The sequence below is a fragment of the Epinephelus fuscoguttatus genome, linkage group LG22 (assembly GCF_011397635.1).
Source record: "Epinephelus fuscoguttatus linkage group LG22, E.fuscoguttatus.final_Chr_v1".
NCBI lineage: Eukaryota > Metazoa > Chordata > Actinopteri > Perciformes > Serranidae > Epinephelus > Epinephelus fuscoguttatus.
Genome location: NC_064773.1, coordinates 37,388,827 through 37,413,180, shown reverse-complemented (window position 1 = coordinate 37,413,180; position 24,354 = coordinate 37,388,827). Strand labels below are relative to the sequence as shown.

The following is a 24,354-nucleotide window of genomic DNA, read 5'->3' as shown; positions in this document are numbered from 1 at the left end:
TGTTACTGGGTTATTGTTGATTGATATGTTAATGATGATAAAACGTCCTTCAGGGTCTGTGATGGTTTTATTATGGACAAATGAGATTTTTTTGTTTATCAAGATACACACACCTCTTTGTTTTGAATTCTAATGAGTAGAAAATGAGTGGATGAATTCTGATGTTTTTAATTTATTATGATCTGTATGTGAGAGGTGGGTTTCTTGCAACAAACAAATATCTGCATCTAAGATGTCCAGGTGATTGAGTACTTTGATTGTTTTTGTCTGAGAGCCAACAACCCGGATGTTCCAAGTTACAAATTTGAGGGATGGTATGTTGAACAGGTTGTTATGTAGAGCTCAGTGCTGGTGTAGGTGTGTCTGTCTGTCTGTGTGAAGAATGTTGAGATGTTTAGAATAGTCCTTATCTTTAAATAGTTGTCCGTCAATGACGGAGCAAGAGCTGCTTGTGTCTGTGGTTGATTTCTGGTGGATACTGGTCGTTGAGTCCATAGTCCGTTCCTTTTAACTGTTTGCCTTGTCATTGTACCAATTTTTTCTGTTTGAAGTGCTCGAATTTGACGATGATGGGCCGTGGTCGGGTAGTGTTGGTGTGTTTCTGTCCCAAACGATGAACGTGGTGAAATGTGATGTTGTTGACCGTTTCAGTGTCAAGTTTGAGCTGTTTGACCATGAAATCCTTGACTGCTGCTTCGGGTTGGTCTGTGGGTGGTTAGGAAATGCCAGTGAAGATCAGATTGTCTCTCATGCTGCATGACTGTAAATCCAGGATGGTTTCTTTCATGATCTTGTTTTCGGTAGTGACAGAAGTAAGTAAGAGTGGTGACAGAGGAGAGCTGGGTGGACATGGTTGAAACAGAGTGTTGGAGTGATTTGTTTTCCTTAGCAAGTGTGTCTATTTGTTGTTGGCTGTATTCCAGGCTGTGGCAGAGTTGTTTAAATTCTCTATGTAATACTTCGATAATGCCACTCTGGCGTCCAGTCCCATAAGTTTATTGTCTGTGGATATGAACATGGTGTTTACCTCGGAGCAGCAGGGTGGTTTCGGTGATGTTGATGGTGAAGTAGAAGCAGATGAGGCAGGTGAGTCCTGTGTGCGCTTCTTTTTTGGATTTTTGTGAGCGTCCCATGATGCAGAGTCTATTGTAGCATTCGTTGATGTAATCCTCCAGATGATCCAGGTCAGTAATGTAATCCGGTTTATGTAGTAGGAAAAAAATAGAAAAATTAAAGCGGAAAAAAGAGGGGAAAAGTTGGAAAAGTAAAAAGTCTAGCAGCAGGCTGCCATGTTGAATCGCGCACAATCTTGCGAGCGGTTACAGAGGCATGCTCCCCTCACAGAGGCACGTCCCCCCACAGAGGCACGCTCCCCTGTCCACCATCTATTACTATTGGACTATGGACTTGTGTTTGCAGCTGAACAAATCTGGCTAGGACTGGACCTTTGTGCAAAGTTTGGTGATTTCTCGCGCATGGGAAGTAGGATTTCCTTGGAAGAAGAAGAAGAAGAAGAAGAAGTAGAAGAAGAAGATGATTTTAATTTTTAAAAACTCATTTATTAACAACTATTTGCAGGGAAAACACTTTCAGCCAAAAACATAAAACAAATCAAACAAATGTATATATTATGTTTAAATTAGGCACTTGTTATATATTATTTTCTCCCTGTCCATTACACAGCACAAAATGTTTTCATAGCACCACGTTTTCAAAATGTACAAGGCTCCCTGTGGCCCTGTGGAAGCAGAACTCTAAGCTGAGTTGGGCTTTAAACACCCATCTTCCACACAGTCACAGCATCTTGTGTGGAGCCTGTCTGAATTTTGTCTCTGCGGGTCAAGTATATTGCCAGTTTTGCTTCTGCTAAGAGATAATTTATCAATTGGCACTTTTGTTTTTCTGTTTCATTTTGTTTGACACCGCAGATAAAAACAGGGCCAGAGAATGCAATGTTTAAAAGGTTAAAAACACCCGTTAAAAAACTAAAAAACCTAGTGAGTCTGCTGCACTCAGTAAAAACATGGAAGACGTTTTCAGGTTGACCACAGAAAGGACACTTGTTTAAAACACTGTGATTAAAAGCGGATAAAAAACTGTCTGTGGCGATGGCCCCATGGAGAATCCTGCACTGGAGATGGCCGGTCCGCTTCCTGATGGGGGGCTTATAGAGCGTTGTCCACTGGGGGCGCTGTCCATCCAGTCTCTCTGTCCACACAGTGGGGTGTCTGTTGCACAGTTTTTTCCTGTGGATCATCTTTACAAAGTTCATATATAGTTTTTTTCTGTTCATGTTGTTCAGACTGACCTTGTCACTGGTACAGTTTGTTAGGAGGGGGCCACTCAGCTCGGTGAGGTCAGGGGTCGGGTGGATATCAGGGAAGTCATCCGTGGGGTCGGGTTCCACCCTGCCTTCGTTGTACCGCTGTAGGAGGCTCTTCTCTTTGGCAGAGAGGTTTTGCCTCCACAGCTCCAGGATCCTCTGCGGCAGCCGGACGGAGCGTACTTCCAGAGCTGAGGCCACGGCCTGGGCGTTGGCGAGCGCTGGCTCCGCTGAAACTATCAGCTGTTTCAGGGTTATCAGGTTTTTTTGGCACAGCGCCCCCCTCAGCCCAGGCGTGGTGTTGCTGCACACATCCAGTCTGGCTCCATTTGTTAGCGGCTCTTCTAACAACCAGTGCAGAGAGTTAAACCTGTGGGATCTTTCCCAGTTAAAAAGTAAACAGGATTTAAAAACACCGTGATAAAATTTAGGTAACCCATTTAACCTTAAAAATCTAAAATCAGTTAAAAACAGAGCAGCATCCAGTCCCAGGCTGTGAACGTGTCTGAAAATACAGCTGGCCACGTCCCTCCACACTAAGTCTGAAGGTCCTGTTAAGTACCTCTGGACAAATTGTATTCTAAAGGTGGCTGTTCTGCTGGCCAGGTGGACAAGGCCCTGCCCCCCCTCCTCTCTGGATAAAAAACAACTGTGGCACCCAATGCAGCTGGTCCCAGAAGAATTTTACCATCTTGACTTCTATTTGAGCCAAGCAGGCCAGTCGGTGCCACAGCAGTGAAGCGACAAGGTTATTTAAAATCAAAACTCTACCTCTCTAAGACATTTGGGAGTGGAGCCATTTCCATTTTAGTAGTTTTGAATCTATTTTTTCCGTTATGTCTTCCCAGTTTTTCTTTTCTCTTTTTTCATTGCCCACATAAATGCCGAGATATCTGAGACATCTCTCTTCCACACTAAATTTTGAGGGAGAACTGGGAGGCCTTCACGCCACTTTCCAACAGCGAGGCCTTCACTTTTCCCCCAGTTCACCCTTACTGCCGAGACTGCAGAGAACTTTTTTGTGAGGGTCTCTAGTGTGATCACATCTTTTTGATTTTTTACAAAAACAACAACATCATCAGCGTAGGCAGATAAAACCAAATTCTTTTTAAAACCGGGTAAAAACAGACATTGAAGATTTTCTCTTAGTTTCTGGAGGACGGGCTCCAGGGAGAGTGCCTAGAGCATCCCCGACAGAGCACAGCCCTGTCGGACACCACTATGCACCCAAAAAGGAGCACACAAGTTACCATTGACCTTCAGCACACTCTCAATGTTACTGTACAGCATCTTGATCTTGGCAATGAAACCAGCGCTGAACCCAAACTTCTCCATAGTTTCCCAGAGGAAGCTGTGTTCAACACGGTCAAATGCCTTCGCTTGATCTAATCCGACCAAGCCCGTACTTACACCCAATGAGCTGGAGACCTCCAAAACGTCCCGAATGAGGTAGACATTGTCTACCATGGACCTGTCAGGCATGCAGTACGTCTGGTCCGGGTGGATGACCTGCTCCATGGCTTCTCTCAGGCGGTTGGCAAGGGCTTTGGAGAGAATTTTATAGTCTGTGCAGAGGAGGGACACAGGGCGCCAGTTCTTGATCTCCTGTAGGTTTCCCTTCTTTGGGAGAAGGGTGATGATAGCTCTTCTGAAGGAGACTGGGAGGGAACCATGGGCCAGGCTCTCACTAAAAACCTGCAGCATATCGTGAGCAAAAATGTCCCAGAAGGCCTTGTAGAACTCTACAGTGAGGCCGTCAATGCCCGGGGCCTTCCCGCCTTGCATGCCCTGGAGGGCGGCAAACAGTTCTGCCCTTGATAGGGGGCGCTCTAGCTGTGGTTTCATGTCCTGCTGAATCTGTGGCAGTTCACCACAGAACTCCTCAAACAACTGTTCATTGCCAATGTACTCACTTGTGTACGGTTGTGAGTAGAACTCCAAAGCTCTGCTCCGGATCTGGCCTAGTTCTGTGAGCTCCTGTTCTGTGTCCGACAGCAGCAAGTGGATTTGTTTCCTCTGGCCGTGTTTCCTCTCCAAGCCGAAGAAGAAGCCAGAGGGAGCGTCCATCTCCGTGATGGTCTGGATACGGGACCGGACCAGCACACCTTTTCCCATTTTGTCCAGCAGGTTGGCTAACGCCATCTCTTTGGTTTTGAGGATTTCAATATATCCTTGATTTCCTGTGGATTCACTCAAATGTTGGAGTTCCACAATATCAGTCTCCAGATCACTAACAGATCTGGTGATGTCTTGTGTGACATTGAGCGTGTGCTGCTGACATAACTGTCTGGTTTGTATTTTTCCATGGTCCCACCACTGTCTCAAACTTCCTTTCTCTTAAAACCAGACCATAAATAACTAAGAGCATCTTTAAAACTTCTATCAACAGCTAAAACAGAATTAAAATGCCAGTAGGCGTTTCTGTGTACAACATCTCTGATTAAAACACTACATAAAACCAAGGAGTGATCGGTAAAACCAACAGGTAGAATGCAACATGTTTTAACAACATTAAAATGTTGTTTAAAACAATAAAATCGGTCAAGGCGTGCTACAGAGATCCTGTAGTCTCTGCAGTGGGACCATGTGTACTATCTGGAGCTTGTGTGCATCTTCCTCCATACATCCACCAGGCCATGGCAGTGGACCAGCTGCTGCAGAGCATGCTGAGAAGCTGGATGAGGCTCTGCATGATTGCGGTCTAAAAGCTCATTCACTGTACAATTAAAATCCCTGCCTAAAAAAACATAATCTGACGAATTAAAATCTTTTAAATGGAGTTAATTGTTTAACTTAGGTTCAGGAGCAGGACCACACCTCACCCACTCCTCTAATCACCTGACTAACATATATATACCAGCACAGCTCTACCACAGGCCTCTCAGATCTCTCGATCACTGACGACCCTACGTATCTCAGCAAGTGTGTTTTTTCGTGTACTCACCAAGATGGATCACGTGCTGCAAGTCAACCCATCCGGGTCCGACTCCGACGACTTGTTTGAGCCAGGTGATCCTCTGACTCTGTCTCAGCAGTCTGCTGGTAGCCGACACTCCCAGGGGAGCCGGCTGCGCTCTGTGGTCATCCCTCGGTCTCACCGTGGTTCTCTGTTGGGCTCCATCAACGAGATCGCCCCAACTCCTAGTGGGTCTCAGGCTTCTTCTCCTCCGTCCTCGCAGGTGGGAAATCGACACCGCGTCCACATCCCGCCCTCACCTGTCTCGCACTCACTGCGCCAGCAAATATTGTCCGGTAATTATGTTGACCTAGCTCAGCTCATTCAGCCATCCTTTTTCAACAGTAGTCAACCCAGGGAACTGCAAACTGTCTGCGTTTCGGGGGGGCGGGATTTTATACCTACCACGTCCACTTTGCTGCACAAGCAGCCGGCCAGTTGCAGCAGCTAAATCAGGGGACGTACTGGGGGGTCCTCGATTCTGAAATATACTGCCTCATTTTCGCAGCTCGTTCCTCCCTCTCCTGTGACTTATGCGGCGCCCCTTCTCACCCTGCCTCTGCATGCACTATCATGGCTCCTCCACCCCACTCCCGCCCCACCACTCCACGCAATGCCCCGATCTTCGACCGTCTGTCTTCCGCTGCGCCTCCTCCTCCTGTCATCCCCAGAGCCAAGGACACAAGTCCCACTGTCAACGTGCCGGTGTCAAAGGGTGTCAACAAGCGAGGACGGCCGATCCTCTATCAGGGCGGCAGGATGGTGTGCAATAATTTCAATCAGTGGGGTTGCAACTTGTCCGGCTGCCGCCTCCTGCACATCTGCTCCTTCTGCGGGGGCGCTCACACCAGGACCACCTGCCCCCACAATCCCACCAACACAGCAGCATGACTAGAACGTCACCTCGGCACACCCATCAAGGTACGTGCACTCGCTGCTACTCTCAGTGATCACCCTGATAAGCAGTTTGTTGATTTTCTCATCTCTGGCTTCACTCACGGTTTTCACCCTGGCATGGAGGTGCTTCCCGGTTCTTCCCACACGTGTCACAATCTTCAATCCGCTCTCACTGAGCCCGACACTGACGACACATTACTGGCAAAAGAGGTCACTGAGGGATTTATGATAGGCCCTTTCGACCATCCTCCTTCCTCTGTATCCGTATTAGTCCCATCGGTGTCGCCACATGCAAATACTCGGGGAAAAAGAGACTGATTATTGACCTGTCTTCCCCACACGGCTCCGACATCCCGAGCATCAACAGCCTTATTCCTAGCCCGGATTTCTCTATGCAGTACGCCACCATTGACCACGCCATGGCACTGATCCATCTGGCGGGACATGGAGCATGGCTGTCTAAGGCTGATATCACCAGCACATTCAAGGTCTTGCCCATTCACCCTGACTTCCAGTGTTATTTTGGTGTCTGCTGGAAGGGGGCTTACTACTTTTCCGTGCGTCTCACTTTCGGCTGCAAGAGCAGTCCCAAAATCTTTGACTCTTTATCCGAGGCTCTATGCTGGATCCTCTCCAACAATTACAAGCTCCTACTATGTGCTACATCTCCTTGATGATTTTCTTGTCGTGACTCCTCCGTCCTCACCTCCTCGCCATGGTCTCACTACACTTACATCCACATTTTCCGACCTCTGCGTCCCTCTGTCCAAAGAAAAAACTTCAGGACCTGGCATGTCCATCGAGTTTCTGGGCATCGCCCTGGACACACTGTCATTCCAGGCTTCACTGCCCTTGGAGAAAGTGCAGCGCATCTTGCTGCTCTTGTCTTATTATCTCCTGACAGACAGGTGCAGCAAACACCAGCTGCTCACTCTCCTCGGGCACCTCAATTATGCCATCCGCATAATTCCACAGGCAAAATCTTTTCTTTCGCAACTGCTGACCAAAGCTGCATCCATTCCCTCTCTCCACGACTGCGTGGTTCTGGATGACACTTGTAAAATGGACAATGACTTCATCCCCCATCCCGAGGACATTCAACTCTACACGGACATGGCTCTCTCTGTAGGTTTCGGCGGGTATTACGGGGGGAGGTGGTTTGTTGCTGCTTGGCCCTCTGAGTTCGAGTCCCTCGACGCAGAGTCACGCTCTCCCTCGTCTGCTCTGTACGAGCTGTACCCCATGATCGTCGCCACTCTAACTTGGGGGCACGAATGGTCCAAAAAATGCATCACTATTCACTCTAACAACACAACAGTAGTAGATATAATCAATAAAGGCCGTTCCCATTCCCCAGCCATCATGCCATTCACCCGCAGACTCATTCTCATCTCCGCTCAGCATCAATTCATCCTCTGTGCGACTCACATTCCCAGTCACCACAACGCCATCGCTGACTCACTCTCCCGCTTCTCTTTCCAGAAATTCAGATGCTTGGCTCCAGACTCGGATGTCCATCCCACACCAATCCCACCGTTTTCAGCGACCATATTCAATGAAATCCACATCTGGCACCTCCCAAGAAACCATCCTTAACAGTCTAGCACCAAGCACGCTATCTGCTTACCTCACCGGCTGGAATTCTTTCAAGAATTACCACGCCACTTATCATCTACCATTTCCCTCTCTGGACGCCATGTCTATGTGCAACTTCATCACACACTGTCATACTGTAACAAAGATCCGGGCCTCCAGCATACAAACATATCTGGCTGGTATCAATTTATTCCATAAATTATCCAACGGCCTCCCCTGTCAGTCAATCTCGCACGCTCACGTCACCATGCTAATCAAAGGCTTACGAAAGTACAAACTAGCGCTGACAGCCAGACGCCTTCCTCTCACCTCCGATCTGCTCTGCCGCTGCATACGCACTCTGCGCTCCAGTTACATTTCTCCCACAGTCGACTTAACACTGGAATCAATGTTTCTACTCGCCTTCTTCGGATTTCTGAGGTGCTCTGAATTCGCTCCAACATCATCTGTCTACAATCCTTCCCGTCATCCCAGTCTATCCGACATCACCACTCACACTTCCGACTTGCTCATATTCACACTCCGCAGGAGTAAAACTGATCAGTTAGGAGTATCCTTTCCCATCTACATCTTTCGCCTCAACTCCTTTCTCAGCCCGCACAAGCCATTGACCAGATACATCCACACCCGGTATTCCGCCCGCGCTTCACCACAAGATCCCCTCTTCCTCACCGAAACAGGGAGGATGGCCACCCGTTTCTGGTTCCAGAAACACTTCCATAATATCCTCCGTCTCTCTGGAATTTCATCTGATCATTACTCTTGTCATTCGTTCCGCATTGGCGCTGCCTCCTCAGCTGCCAGATCAGGAATTTCAGACCAAGTCATTCAGATCTTCGGCCGCTGGTCTTCACAAGCATATCAAACCCACATCCACAATAACCTCAATGATCTCCGTCTAGCACACGACAGACTAAGCCTCACTTAATCAGACTCTTTTGGGGGCTTCCTAACAGCACGGGCTCATCAGAACAGGAGACAGAACCCCAACACTGAGTCTCTCCGCCCACATCTAACCTCACCCAGTCCGACCCTCCGATGACGTCATCTCCATCCCATTCATTCACCTGCAAATCTGCGCTCCCCATTCATCACCACCCCATTCACAACCATTTGTCTGACAATTACATATTTATTAAATCTTTAAACTGCATATCGTTGTGGCATGGTCCTTGCTAGTGAATTTATCATTAACTTTTTCTAAAAAGCGCTTCCTCTCTGCACCATTGTTAGGAGCATAAATGTTGATAAAAACAACATTAAAATGCTCAAAGCCGGCTCTTATTAAAAGTCACCTTCCCTGGACGACATGTTCCACCTCTGCAGACTGTGGGTTAAAAGCTTTTGAAAAGAGGAATCCCACTCCTGCACTCACTGTGGTGCCGTGGCTTAAAAACGTTCTACCCTCCCATTCTCTCACCCAGTTTGTTTTATTATGTTCATACTGTGCATCTTTTGAATAAATAAAACGTCAACCTTCTTGAGTTTAGCAGTCTCATACAAAAACACCCTCTTTTTTTGTGTCTCTGGCCCCGTTAAGGTTTAAACTCCCAACTCTAAAACTATCCATGGAAACTGAGAGATTAAAACCTATACTAAAAACGACCAGATAAGTTAATAAAAAACAGATGTTTGTATTCATCATGTTTATTTCAATGTTTTACTAACAGTTTTTTCTATAATCTATACTTTTCTGGAGTACCAATTTCTCCAGTTCTCATGTGGGGTCTGGTTGATTCACAAAACTGTTTTTTGTCTGGAAAAAAATTTTCAAGTTTTACTTTTCTCAGGCCTTTTGTCTTCCTCAGGTACGTTCTGATCATTTTAGCAGGGTAGACAGCACTGTTTGAGGTGGCTGACGTCTCACTGCCATCAGAGAACCAGTCCTCACCATCATTGCTCTCCACCCTGGCTGACAGTCTTGTGCGTCTGATCATTTTACCGTCAGCCCCCTCTTCAGATGGTTCCCTCATATTTACTTCCGGAGTCCTTGCTGTCTCAGCTGATTCACCTGCCTGCTCCTCCTTCTTGCATGTTTTCTGTTCCTTTTTCACCTAACCTTCCCTCACTCTCCTCACCTGTCAAATCCCATCTCCCCCTGACTCCTCGTCCTCTTCCCCTGTAACCTCACCCTTTTCTCCTGCGATATCATTCTCCTCCCCTGTCACCTCAACTTTCCCTTCTGCCTCCTCACCCCCAACACCACCATCACCGCTCACCTCAGACACACCAACCGTCGGTGACGTCACAGCGTTGTCTGTGGCTCTAATTATAGCAGCCAAACCACTGGTACTCGGTCTGGGCAGATCCACGGCTGGATCGCTGACTCCTGGTCAGGGTTGAAGAGTGGTGGCTCACCGCTTTTTGGTACCGGACTCCACAGCGGCCGGTGTTATGTCCTTACTAGTCTCGCTCACCAGACCTTTCTCAAGAAAAGAAAGGTCTGGCTGGGCCGACTCTCACTTTGAGATTGGAGAAAAAAACGCCCCGGCTCCTTGTATTTCTTTCAACCAATCACAATCGTTCGCGGCGGTGCCACAGCAATGGTGCGCTTGCAAAAATATTGCTGGGGGGAAGCAGGTTTTGGTGTAACACGCCCACAAAAATATCGCCTACAGGACGCGAACCACGGCAGAAAAATGGCTACATCCCCGCAAGATCAAACACTGCAAAATTTAGTAAAGGACGTGTTGAAAATGGTTGAAAACTGCTACACAACCAAAGGTGGTAGGGCGGGACTTCAGCGAGTGGCTCGTTCCGCCCAATGAGAGGCTGATCTATGCAGCGAACTTCCGCCCACTCAGACTATGTCCCTACTGGTTTCCAATTTAACTGGTTTCCTTACCGAACAGCTGCAGATGTGCTGCACCTCCGTCAGCATATTTGTCACAAATTTACAAACATACACAACATATTACTGGCAATTTTAAAGTTGCAGCCCACATCCACCACAGCGAATATGCTTCTGTAAGTGAGCGTACCAGCGACATTAAAAAAGAAAGTAAAGAAAATATGATATACACAAATTTGCATCGAGCTGGTCTCGATTTCACGTCAACAAAAAGACAACAAACCGCACGTCTACCTGTGTGAACCACTGAGACTCACAGAGAGCAAGGCTTTCCTCAGGTATTAGTAAATTACGTCAGCATCCAGGTAACATTTTGATTTGGGCTGACCTGAGACAACTGGTTACCCTCGGCTTGCCTTGAAAATAACCAAACATATTTATCAATGTTTCTTGTTCTTTTTCCACGAGTCTACAAACATATTAAGTGCCACGTGCACAACGCTGCACACGATGACAAAGCCTGTCATGTTTAAAAAGTGATGATCTAACTCGCTCACTGCATACCTGTAGAGACAGAGGTAACAGCATGACATCACCTCTCTCGGACCATGGCGACATTTCTTTTAGTGTGCGTCCATAAATGTGAGTTTATTCTTAGAGCTCATATGTCTCCATCAGAGCTAGCTGCCAGGTTGTGATAGAGTGTAATACTATTATTATTGTGTCATGGTAGTTAACGCTTATACAATTCCGTTTGCTTTTTTAAAATTATAACTCGGTCACGGAAGTCATTTAAAATGCAGCAAAGCATAATACTTAAATTAAAACACAGGCTACTGATGTAACACTCAAATTAGATTTTAAAATGTGCAAGTACACAAAAAACTACTCAATTACAGTGACGTGAATAAATGTAAGTCCTTGCTTTTCACCTCTGTAATGATCCAGTGGCTATAAGTGCTTGGTTTTTATTTACATGTTATTTAGCGTATTTTGAGAGCATTTTCCAAGTTAGATCGTCCCTTTTTAAACGTGACAGGCTTTGTCATAGTGTGCAGCGTTGTGCAGACTGTAATGTGGCACTGAATATGTCTGTAGACTCGTGGAAAAAGAACAAGAAACATTGATAAATATGTTTGGGTATTTTCAAGGCAAGCCGAGGGTAACCAGTTGTCTCAGGTCAGCCCAAATCAAAATGTTACCTGGATGCTGACGTAATTTACTAATACCTGAGGAAAGCCGTGCTCTCTCTGAGTCTCAGTGGTTCACACAGGTAGACCTGCGATTTGTGTTATAGCTATTGTCTTTTGTTGACGTGAAATCGAGTCCAGCTTGACGCAAATTTGTGTATATCATATTTTCTTTATTTTTTAATGTCGTTGGTACATAGTGCTCACTTACAGAAGCATATTCGCTGTGGTAGATGTGGGCCGCGACTTTAAAATCCCCAGTAATCCCCAGTTGTGTATGTTTGTGAATTTGTGACGAATCTGCTGACGGAGGCGCAGCACATCTGCAGGTGTTCGGTAAGGAAAACAGTTAAATTGGAAACCAGTAGGGACATAACACCGGCCTCTGCCGGTACGTGCGGCGCCACAGTTAAAACATTACATGTGTGATGAAGTTGCATAAAGCACGTACTCAAAATCATCCACCTTAACGTGAAACCTGAAGTTAAACTCTTTATCACGGTTATTTAAAATCATGAAGAGTCATGAACGTGAATCATGAATGTGCTTTAACATTTGCAGCCAGATGACATTTTTCTAATCGGTGAAACGAAAAAGAATTAAAGGTGCAAGCAGCGATGAACGTGCCCTCGCACCTTCATGCAACTTGGGGGGGGAAGGGGGGGGGGCGGACTGGCTGGACGCCTTCTGACGCGTCAGTTCATTTCTGTCAAAGTTAGACATCGCATGCAGGAGTGACTCTGCAGATACAGTGCTGGAATGACATATTTCACATTTTCTATCACTTCCTCTTTCCACTTGAGGGAGTTGAAGAGCACACTAATTATACATCATGTTTTTGTACATCAAATATACACCACAGCATGTAACTTTCAGATAAATCGAAAAATAAGTATTTGATGAGACCTACTTCCTGTCGCCACTAGGTGGTTCTATGAGTATCAGGCAATATGGTAATGAAAATGTGTTCAGGGCGGGACTAATATGAATCATCACCATCTTGGTGCATCAAAGCACAAAAACCACATCAGACAAAAGGACTTGTGACCTGTGACCACGTTTGGTGAGTTTTCAAGGATCCCTGATCCCTTCAAAACAACATCGTGTTTGATGGCGAACAAAGTGGCGCCACGGTGACAGCAATTGATGAAAACCCAAAAACTTCATTTTAAAGTATCATCAAAGTCTAAGGACTTAGATCAGCAAGTTTGATGTGGGTCTGATTAACCTGCTAGAAGAGTGACATCAAAGAATGTATGAAGTAGCTTTCTGTTGCCAGAAGGTGGCGCGATGGTGGTGATTCAAAATTCCTCTGTAGATAGTGGCGAGACCCCTAACTTTGACGCCATCCCACGCATTGACGAAAACTCAAGCTTTTGATAACTTTTCATCTTCAAGGTTTTGGGGTGGGACAGACCAAGGTTTGAAGTCGATCGGATGAAATCTGTAGGACTGGTTCGTTCATTTATGACCCCTGGAAATGGCCAAAAATGCATCAAAATTGCACAGTAAATTCAAAATGGCCGACTTCCTGTTGGGTTTACAGCATGCCTCCAAGAGGCTTTTTTGTAGGTCCTGGAGAGCCTACCAAGTTTCATACACGTAGGTTAAACTGGCTGTAGGGGCTGTTTCCTCAAACTTTTGCAGGGGATGCTACTGAGCCATTTTTTGGAACCCGAGCATGCGACCCTTGAAATATCAAATTTTCACGCAGTTCTGATATATCTGCAAAGTTTCATGTGTTTTCGGGTATGTTAAGCCTCCCAAAAAGGCAATTCATTTTGAGGAAGAAGAATAACAATGAAAAATCCTTGCATTTCAATAGGGTCCTCGCACCGCTAGGAGCTCGGGCCCTAATAATAATAATAATTCCTTCAGTTTCAAAAGGGTCTTCGCCCAGCCTTCGGTCAGTGCTCGGGCCCTAATAATAATAATTCCTTCAGTTTCAAAAGGGCCTTCGCCCAGCCTTCGGTCGGTGCTCGGGCCCTAACTATTTAACCCTACGAACACTAAACAACTATATTAAACAATTCATACACAAAACTATGTCAAAAAGGTATAATGATATGGAAGAAAAAACGCTCAAGAACGCGCTCTCCTCTTTCTTCTCACTCCTCTCAGAAGAAGAAGAAGAAGAAAGAATGAGCTGGAAAACAAGAGCGTCCTGGCAGAACTGCCTGCCTGGCCCCTAAATATGCTGCACCAGCCTGGACCACAGCTTCATAACACCACTTCAGCAGACTACAAATCATCCAAAACAAGGCAACAAAACGAGACAATGAAAATGGCATACATATTCCCACAGTACCTACCTACATCAAGGCTATGTCCAGAATAGAAAACCTTTTAGGAGAGAAACATCCTCCTGATGGATACATACAGAGAGCAAATCAGACACAGTCCTCAAGTTAGCTTTCATTTAGCTGCTTTAGCACCTCAAATTCAGCCAAAGCAAACCCCAGTGCCATGGGTCTGATCCAGAACTTCCTGGACATTGGCTGGATAAGCAGTTTTCAGTTGCTGGTTAAGACTGAGCACTACTACTGGCCGCCAGCACACTGAGACCTCCAGTGCTGGGGTCTCTGAAGCTGCTGTCCTCCCAGCAAAATCACAAATAAATTAATGCTCTGTTCCTCATGGGCAAGTACAGGAAGAGGTAGAGCAGTCGGTAGAGGGAGATGTGAGATGAAATAGAAATGTCTGTTTGCTCAGCTAGAAAGGAAAGTAATGGTATGTGCATTGATTTAAAAAACCCAAACTTGTTTGTAGATCATTGGATCCATAAAATCCTTTGCAAAAAACGTTGTATGGCATACAGGGTAAATGTACAGACAGTGATACTCACAGCTGGCCCACAGGAATTAGCTCTGTGAATCTGCAAAACTAATGTTATCCACCTGTCTAGCAGAAACTCTGCATCCATCTCCATGCCTCCAAACTCTCCACCACTGAAAAGCCTCAGTGATGTTAAAGTAGCTCTTGGCCTAATCTAATCATATCACTTTGGGTTTTTTGGATTTTTTTTTTGTTCTTCTTACCTTCTCCTCTTTGGCTGTTTCTCAGCCATTTCTCCTTCTTCATAGTGCACTGAGAATTTCTGCACCTCATCATGTGATGTCAAACGTACCGTTCCTCTTGCTCCAACTGCTTTCCTTATTTTCCATGGCTTTAAAGCTGTTCTCTGCACAAGCACTAATGCTCCCTGTTGAGCCAGAACTGTGTATTTTCCATGAAGGTATTTTTTCAGTGCACACAGAGTGGAGAGGTAGCTGACCATGAGAAAATATATTTGCTGAATTTGACAAACAGTGTATTGGATAAGAATCGCTGAATCCACCTTTAACTAGCTGAGGTTTATCAGGAGATGCAAACAGGCAAATTAAAGGTTAAAACATAATGAACACAAAGGCTGACGTTAAGGCATCACTTTTGCAGGTTTTGGACAAATTGGCAAGGAAATGTCAGAATGTTAGAAATTTGAAGTAACAGACATCACTATGCCTATATACTGCTGCTAGTATGAAAAAGACTGTATGGTTTTAGTTAGTACTACTGTAGCCAACACTCTAGGCAGGATCTTACCATGTGCTTTAATGATATAAGGCCAACCAGCTTTTCTGACCAGCCGAGGTCTGGAAATGTCCACCTTGTCAGTGCTGATGAAGGTGTCTGTATGGAACTGGATTCTTCCTATAGGAGAGAAGCATTGAACAGACACAGCTGAGTTCTTTGTAGAGCTGTGTAATGGTGCCAGTATCTGCTGCTACTCATCTTGTTAATGCTGCAACGTGCTCATTTCTGCATATTGCTACCCTTTGCAGTAGCAAGCAGCAATTAAAATGATACACACCACAGTGTAGATGGTGAAGTTTAAAGTTACAATGTGTAATTTACGTGGTTGTTTATTAGCAAATATCAACTATTGCTTTCATAAATATATATTTACTAAAGTGTAATGCAATTCACATACAAATGGAAGCTTTGTCATAGGCTTAGAATGATTACTCTATATATACACAGTATGCTGGAGGCTGCCTTCTTGCGTCGCCATATTTGAATACAGTGGCCGAAAGAGATACACGCACTTTCGCATTTATCTAGAACTTGCCGTCACTGGAGAAGGTGAAGCTCAAGCTCAATCCGGGGCGCTTCGGCGTGAACCTGTTTTGTACTTTTATGATTCTGTCGCACGTTAAATGGAGGACCACACACATGTTCTGCCCTGTAAGAGGGAAACCACACCACCAAATAAAAGAAAAAGATCAGACAAGCAAGGACGGGACAAAACGCAAGTGAATATCGGCGTTGCTTATTCCAGGTGGAAAAAACTTCTGTGGAAGAACACTCTGGAGATGCATATATTATAATCGTACCAACCTATATTTGCCGCACTGTGCCGTGACTATCACATAAAACGTGTTATTTTAGCATTACTGTGCTAATGTTTGCTCGTGTGACCAAAACAATTAGAGATAAAACACTCCTAACAAAACGTTATATCTCACAGATAACCTATATCTCAGTGGTAAGCTATAACATATTGTAGCGTCCGCCAGGACGTGTGGAAAGGATGACGCAGTTTTTCGGCAAACCACCTTTTATTACTGAACAGTACAGGTTACTGTTGACTGTAACTACGCCTAAACAACCAACAAACAAGAACTTAGCTGTAACTCCAACTGTGCACTCCTGCTCTCTCCTCCAGCTCGCTCATACACACACCAGCATGCACACTCACACAGTTCTCATCCCCGTCACACTCGCACCCCGTCCCCCTACCTATACTCATTCAATCCCAAACATGCCATTAACTCACAGAACATTGACATTATAAAAGAACATTTACTGCAGGGTCGCTACAATATCGTAACATGGTTTAGATTCCTAAATAAATATTCACCTCATCGCTAGATAGGCCTACTCCTGAAAAACTTGAAAAACTTGTGGATGATGCCATCTCTGTCTGCGCAAGGCTTTCTGTCCTACAAGGCCACCGTCACTTACCTGACGGGATGGGTGAGCAAGTGAGCGCGAGTGAGCCCTGCAATCTAGAATTTGACCGCTGATGTCACTGTTACTCACCATTTTTACACAGAGGCTTTAAATTGACAATTAATCTGTATTGCAGTACTTGGAAAATGCTCCAGCTAGTTGAGTGTGATCATTATGTATCAGATAAGATAAAATTGTACTAGCTGAGATGTGGGAACAGTGTGACATTAATAAAAAGAAGTAAGACATAAAGAGCCAGTGGCTTGTGTTCTTTCAGACAAGAAGCATGAGCAATCTGTGGTTTATTGATTTACTATCTACATCACTTTATTTGAAGCTCAAACTGAAAGTGAGCATAACTAAAATAATAATTCCTTATTGTACAGCAAAGGTATGGTAAATGGACTTTGTGTAGCACTTCTCCAGTCTTTCATCCACTCAAAGCACCCAGTGGTGCCAGGGCTACCACACCAGGTGTCACCTGTTAAACATTCACACGCACACTCATACACAGCTTGGGAGCAATTTTAGGGGTCAGTATCTTGCCCATGAACACACTGACATGCAGAGTGGAGCAGCCTGGAAATTAACCGCTTATCTTCCAGTTAGTGGACAACACACTCTACCTTCTGAACCAGAGCCACCATAGGTGTCTACATGCAAATGAAAAAGTTCAGTCAGAAGGACGATAGACTAAAGCCTAGTTCACATTACATGATTTTTACCGTGATGTTGACGTCACAGAGGATCTTGAGAGCCACCTTGGGTCGGAGGTGAGTCGGCAGATAGTCTGCCACGACAAGTCCTCATGTGTGAACAAGCCTACAAGCAAGTAACCCCCTCGTCCGTGACTGGGACTGGATATCTGGCATGCTAGAAAACTGGAGAAGTGTGACAGGACTGACAAAGAGCATCAGCCAATGAGAGCTGGGATACGTCCCACGTCAGCATGCAGGAGGACAAAAGAAATGTGAGGAGGACAAACTGCAGGGTTGCCACTTGCCAGGTTGGCTTATTAGCTGTGACTTTGGGCTTGTTTCTAAAGTTAGGTTGCTTATTTGGGCTTGCTCTCTAAACGGCACCTTTCTCTATATATATCCGTCTAATAAGTTATTTAAACGCATAATAGTCGCTTCTTTTGGGCTTGTTTCCATAGCCCTGGTTGCTTGTTTCTCTCCCAAGATCTGGCAACACTGACAAGCCAGCAAGCAACAACAACAATGGCGGCGTCCACAGGATCACGGGTAGCGCGTTGTGTTTGGAGCCAGGCCCTGGAGGCAGATCTGATTCAACACTGGGAAGAAGATCCATGCATTTACGATGTGTCGTCTCCAAGTTTGGTGACGTCACTGCGTTATCTGGGGCTCTGTCGGCGACGGCTCGGTGGTGTACACACACAGGTCGTAACGCAGTTGGCGAGACTCCCGCTGACAGAAACACATGTCGCCAGGTATGAACACGCAAAAAATTACGATAGTCTCTGAAATGCAAAATCAGGGTGAAAATCATGTAATGTGAACTAGGCTTTAAGCACATGGGGAAAGCAGACACACTAGTGAGGGGCAGGCTGTGAGTTGGTCAGGACCGGAGAGGAGTTGAGGAACCAGTGGTGACAATGGGTAGATCCCACGGCAAACACACAAAAGCAAATGTGCAGCCACATGGCGAGGTGATGTGGACAGTATCACCATTCTGTGGAATCATAAGTGCTATATCATAGGCAAATAGACTTGCTTGCATTTCTTGAAGATGTTTCGCCTCTCATCCACGAAGCTTCCTCAGTTCTAACTGACTGGTGCGCCATCGCAGGCTTTAAACTCTGTATGGTTGTGAACCCTTACAGAGTCGTTGAGGTCACATGTGAGCTCTTAGTTTCAAAGTCGTTAAGGTCACATGCAAGTCGTTCACCAACCTGGCGATCAGGTGTGTCGTCAGGGCTAGATGAAACCAGGTGTGTATGGGTGTGAAGTCATCTGGGGAGAGATACCAAGACTACATTGTAGGTGGGTGATAAGTGGTGTCGTAGGCCACCTTCTCTGTTTAACAATGGACTTTCCAGTTTGAGCTTCTTTCATGCCTCTTTCAAACCATCTTTCTTCTTAGGCCAAGCTGTGAACATCGGCTGTGGCTCAGAGGGAGAGCGGGTCGTCTACCAATCGGTAGATCAGCGGCTCGATCCCCGGCTCCTCCTGTCTGCATGTCAAAGTATCCTTAAGCAAAATACTGAACTCCAAATTGTTCCTGGTGATGCTGTGCGAGTAAGTTAAAAAAACAATAACTGAATAGTAGGCTGCACCTTGTAAGGTAGTCTCGGCCACCAGTGTATGAATGTGTGTGTGAATGGGTGAATGTGACTCGTAGTGTAAAAAGTGAGTGGTTGGGTGATTAGAAAGGCACTATCAAAATGCAGGTCCATTTACCATTGCTGTCCTTGAAGGAGTGTCCCTTCTCCTTTAGATGTAAACGGTCAGCTGAGTTTTGACCTGACAAGCTGGCTCTCCTGTGCTGTGTCATGTGCTTGTGGAGTGGTTGTTTTGTTTCATCAGTGTTCATTCAAACCTTTATTTAAAACTCAGGAAATCAATTGAGGGAGACCCTAATTTTCAATGATGCCGAGCATGAACACAGACATTTAAACAATTAAAAGGCAAACAAAGAACAATCATGCATATATCAATTAAAACAAAAATGAAATCATACAAAACAACACTAGCAATAAATGTGCTCTAACAGTAGAAATACAGGGTGATAAACATGCTAAGGTGTAGATGTATCGTTAAAAACATTTACACTCAATTAACCCTGTGGGATCTAGGGGGTAATTGGCCGTTTTTGACTACTTTTCATTTTACCTTTAAATTTCACCTTAAAAACTGTTTACCTTGCCTTGTTTGGTATCAGTCTTTTCAGCACAACCTCACCTGTGTGACTTTACAGTTATTTTTTCATTTTGACATACCGTATTAACACATTGGGCCTAAAATCACACAAAAAACATAAAATCTGAGTAGGAAAAAGTTTGCTTTTTTACTGTGAAAACCACAAACATGTCTAACGAATAGGGGTGTAACGGTACACAAAAATCACGGTTCGGTAAGTACCTCGGTACACAAGTCACGGTTTGTTTGTTTTTTTTTCGGTACAGTAATGAACAAAATAGACAACTATTAAATATCTTTTACTTATTGGTAACCTCATTAAAACATACCACCACAGCAGTTAACTCTTTTTACCCAATTTTTGAATGAAACAAATATATATAAAATTCTGCTTTTTCACATTGTTTGAATGAAAATAGAAATATGCTGTTTTTTTAACACATTTTTTGAATGAAAAATATAAATATAAATTTCTGCTTAAACAGTTTTACTCAATTAAAATAAAAAGTATAGTGCAGCTGGTCAGCTTTAAAGCCTGCTCAGATTCAGTTTTACTAGGAACTTACTTAGCTTTCCCACTTTGTTAAAGTGCAGTAAACAAAACATGCTTATATCTAAAGTGCAGCTTAAACAATTTTACTCAACTCCAATGGCGTTGGTTATTTCTTTAGCGCAATGGTCAGAGAAACGCTCTTTCTTTTTAAACGACGACAATATCGTAGTTTGCACCAGATTGCTTTTTCTAGTTGTGCTGGTTAATGTTCAAACTCGTGTGGTGTCGCTTTAGATGCATTAGCATGTTAGACGTGTTTCCAAGTACATACCCGACCGTTGTTCGGCAGTGTCGGCACACTGCTTTTGTTTTGTCCACTTGTTTATTTCCATCTTCGTATTTTACCCTGAACCCAAAGTAGGGATGCACCGAAATGAAAATCTGTGGCCGAAGCCGAAGCCAAATATTATTAAACGCTTGGCCGAATACCGAGTACCGAATACCAAATATCATTGTTTAGTTTTTCATTAGTTTTTGCAGATGAATCCCCTCCAGATTAGTGTTGTCACTGTCCCAAAATTGGGACCCACTATGCGATACCAATGAAAATATCATGGTTCTGAGTAGTATCACGATACCACAACGAAAATGAGGCAGATGTGCCTTTTGTCATTTATGAAAAGATAAATCACTTTTCTATAATACATCAATGATATTTCAATTGAATAAATTACTTATTGACTTATTCATACTTCAAAAACAGCATCAACAAGTGATTAACATAGGGGGGGATCAAAATAAAATAAATAAATAAAATAAAAATCAACCAGCCACCCTCCTCCCCTAACAGTCCCTTCATAAGTAATGAACAGTCCCTAAAGTGCGGCGAGGTTCGTGGGCCGTTACTGCCAGAAAGAGAGAAATGCGAAAGGTTCGTTTCTCCTCTGACACGTCACATACCTGTGCTAGGCTGGCTCGGCTGTTCAGGTACTTCTGGGCAGTCATGACACCAAGAAGAGGATATTATTCTTCTCCGTCACCCGGTAAGCCAGTGACGCCGTATTTGACAGGAATACATTAACGTTACTGTCTGTGTCTGTGACCCCCGTTCAACCCAAAACTGGTGGGATTCGCCTTTCGTTTCTGCTGCTGGTTGAAATCTGTAGGCTGCTCGCACAGTGTGCTGAATGATTTAAGCCTATTTTGCTCACTCAAAACTATTTTTAGTCGCAAATGCGAGTGCGGTGACGGGTGGATCGCCACACTGATGACATTTTATTCCGCCTGTCACGGCACGCCGTTTGATTGCGTTATCAAAACGCCGCTATTATTCAGCCTTGCTTTTAACTTATTCCACCGAATACCGAATGTGTGTTTTACAATATTCGGCCGAATATATTCGGTTACCGGTTAACTAGATATTTTAAATGGTTTGGCTCGCAAAAACGGAATTAAAACAAAACAAAATAAAATAAAATAATATCCTGCGCCCAATAATTCGGTACAGGGTCGTGCCGAACCGAAAGTCGCGTACCGAACGGTTCGACACAAATACATGTACCGTTACGGCCCTACTAACGAACCATTTTTGTAACTAACTATTTACATTAAAATGCAAGCAATGCCTCAGGCGTTTTTGAACAACTAGCCTATTTACAAAACAATCAGATGCCACACAAATTATTTGTCAAAGGGAAAAATGCCAGCACTCACAAATGTCCTTTTGGTAAATTTAATAAACCAACTTGGGTGGCAGTACCAGAAACACAGACGTTTCGACAGAAAATCTTCTTCTGTTGAAACGTCTGTGTTTGACGCTGTTTTTGGCCGTGCACCTTTCTAAGGGATTTATTTTGAGAGTGCTTGCTTTTCTTCTACGTGATTTTACACAAACTATTTGTGCCACTCTGAAAAACAGTTCCTGTCCACCACAACACACTACAGGAGGAGGACACAACAGGACGACAACAGGACAACAACAGGAGGAGTGACACACACTGTGTGGCTCTGCTGCCTGAGCAAATGGAGATCCGGACCTGGTGGGCGTGCCCCGCCACACCATCCGCTCCTCTGTGCGGACCTCCGAGTACCGCTCAGTGCGGTCGTCGGAGGCTCATTTTCCTCTCTCCTCTTCCAAAACACACTACACCACACACTAACTATACACTCCAAACAAGCTAAACGTCACAAATCCCAACTCTATCTGTGATCGCTGTCTCTCTCGCTGCTGTCTCTCTTGCTGCCGTCACTCCCACAACATTCCCCTCTTCTCCAGCAACAAATGATGTGTGTTGCCATACAATTTTGTGATTGGTTGACGTGGTGCATTTTTCAACCAATACGAAAGGGGGTGTCGTTTTTGTTTTTTGGCTGTTGTTGCCTTCAGCACTTTCGTCAGGCCAAACGGCCCATTTTTACCATTTCTTCCTGCATCAAACGTGGATCAAATGTGACAACAATATTTAGGAAAATCATGCCGTTTATTATTTATCATAAGTCCGGTTTTATATGGCCTATCAAGACAATTTAAAAAGTGGTACAAAGTTTGAAGTTTGCATTTTCCACACAAAATGAAACAGAGACTCGGCAAGGCTGCCTGTTGCTGCTATGTCGTCTTAAATCAGTCACGCGATTTTGACCTGCCGGCACGGTTCTGGACCGCAGAGGGTTAAAACAAGATCCAAAATAAGGCACTTAAATTGCCATATGGGTGGCAGAGTGTCTAAGTTTAAGATCTTTTGTAGATTACTCCCAGAATAAGGTGCACTGTAAGAGAATGACATTCTTCCTAGTTCAGTTCTGATTAAAGTAGTGTGAAGCAACAGCCTATTCTGTGAATGAGTACCATGATTATGTGAGGACAGAGTTAAGAGTGATGAAATATAGGGTGGAAGCATCTGTATCAAAGCTTTATAAATGAACAAATACCAATGCTGTTCCCGCCTCACAGCCAACTGTGGCCAGCCAACCTTTTGGTAAAGGTGGGAGTGATGGGTGCTGTAAGGATCAACTGTAATGAACCTTAGGGCTGAGTGGTAGACAACATCAAGTAATTTCAGTGTAGAGACAGCAGCTGTTCGGTATATAACATCACTATAATCCAAAACAGACAAAAATACAGATTCTACAATTTTTTTCTTGTGTACAAAAGGAAAACAGCTCTTATTTCTGTACAGAAAGCCAAGTGTTGTCTTCAATTTGGCAGTCAAAATTTCAGTATGGTGCTTAAAATTAAGATTGTCATCTAGCCAGATACCAAGTTATTGATACTGTTTAACTTTCTCTATGGATCATTCACAAAATGAATACTGAAAGACTCATTATGAGTAGCCTTGGTGAACAGCATCCATTTGGTTTTGTCTGAGTTAAGTACTAGCTTGTGGTTATGTAATTGAAGTTGAAGCGAATCGAAAGACAACTGTAGATGTTCAATGGCTGATTGAGCAGATGTTGCAAAGCAATATAAAACTGTGTCATCCACATACAGATGAAATTTACATGATTCGGGGCAATATCATTTATGTGAACTGAAAACAATATCGGCCCTAACATTGAGCCCTGTGGGACACCTTTATTAATATTCAAAAATTTTGAATGAACATCACCCATCTTTATGTATTCCAGTCTATTGGAGAGATAATTTTCAAACCACAGGCAGCTGTCAGAATCAAAACCAATGCAGGACAATTTCTTTTAAAAGTAACAAATGGTCAACTGTGTCGAATGCCTTAGACAAGTCTATTAACAGAGCAGCACAAGATATTTTGCTATACAGGGCTAGTATAATGTTATTTAGAACCAAGGAGGATGCAGATATGGTACTCTGCTTAGGCTAAAACCAGACTGATAGGGATTGAGTATAGAAAACAAAAAGAGATATGATCTAAGTTGATTATTTACCAGGGACTCTAAAATTTTAGCCAGGCAACATAATTTGGAAATAGGGCGATAGTTATGTATATTGGTTGTTATAACCTCCTTTATGTAATGGAAGGACATAGGCTGTTTTCCAGGCTGTGGGAATTATTCCAGTGGAGATGGTCAGGTTGAATATATGAGTTATACATTCTGCAATAAGTGGCACGGAAAGTTTAAGAAAGAAAGCATCTAAACAATCTGCACCGGTTGATTTTTTATTGTCAATTGAAAGAAGAGCATTAGTAACTTCCTGAAGACTAACTGAAGGTTGGTGAGGAGGCATTACTCAGATTATGCTGATGTTCGGGGGTATGATTCA

The 24,354-nt window shown here is 44.2% G+C and overlaps 1 protein-coding gene across 1 annotated transcript in view; it reads right to left on the bottom strand.

The window, feature by feature from the left end:
* The window catches only part of LOC125882999 (putative ferric-chelate reductase 1), a 333,018-nt gene that overhangs the window by 90,987 nt on the left and 217,677 nt on the right, over positions 1 to 24,354 (bottom strand). Inside the window, exon 9 of the mRNA XM_049567087.1 lies at positions 15,336 to 15,443. Coding sequence (XP_049423044.1) covers positions 15,336 to 15,443 — 108 coding nt within the window. The remainder of the gene's footprint in view (positions 1 to 15,335; positions 15,444 to 24,354) is intronic.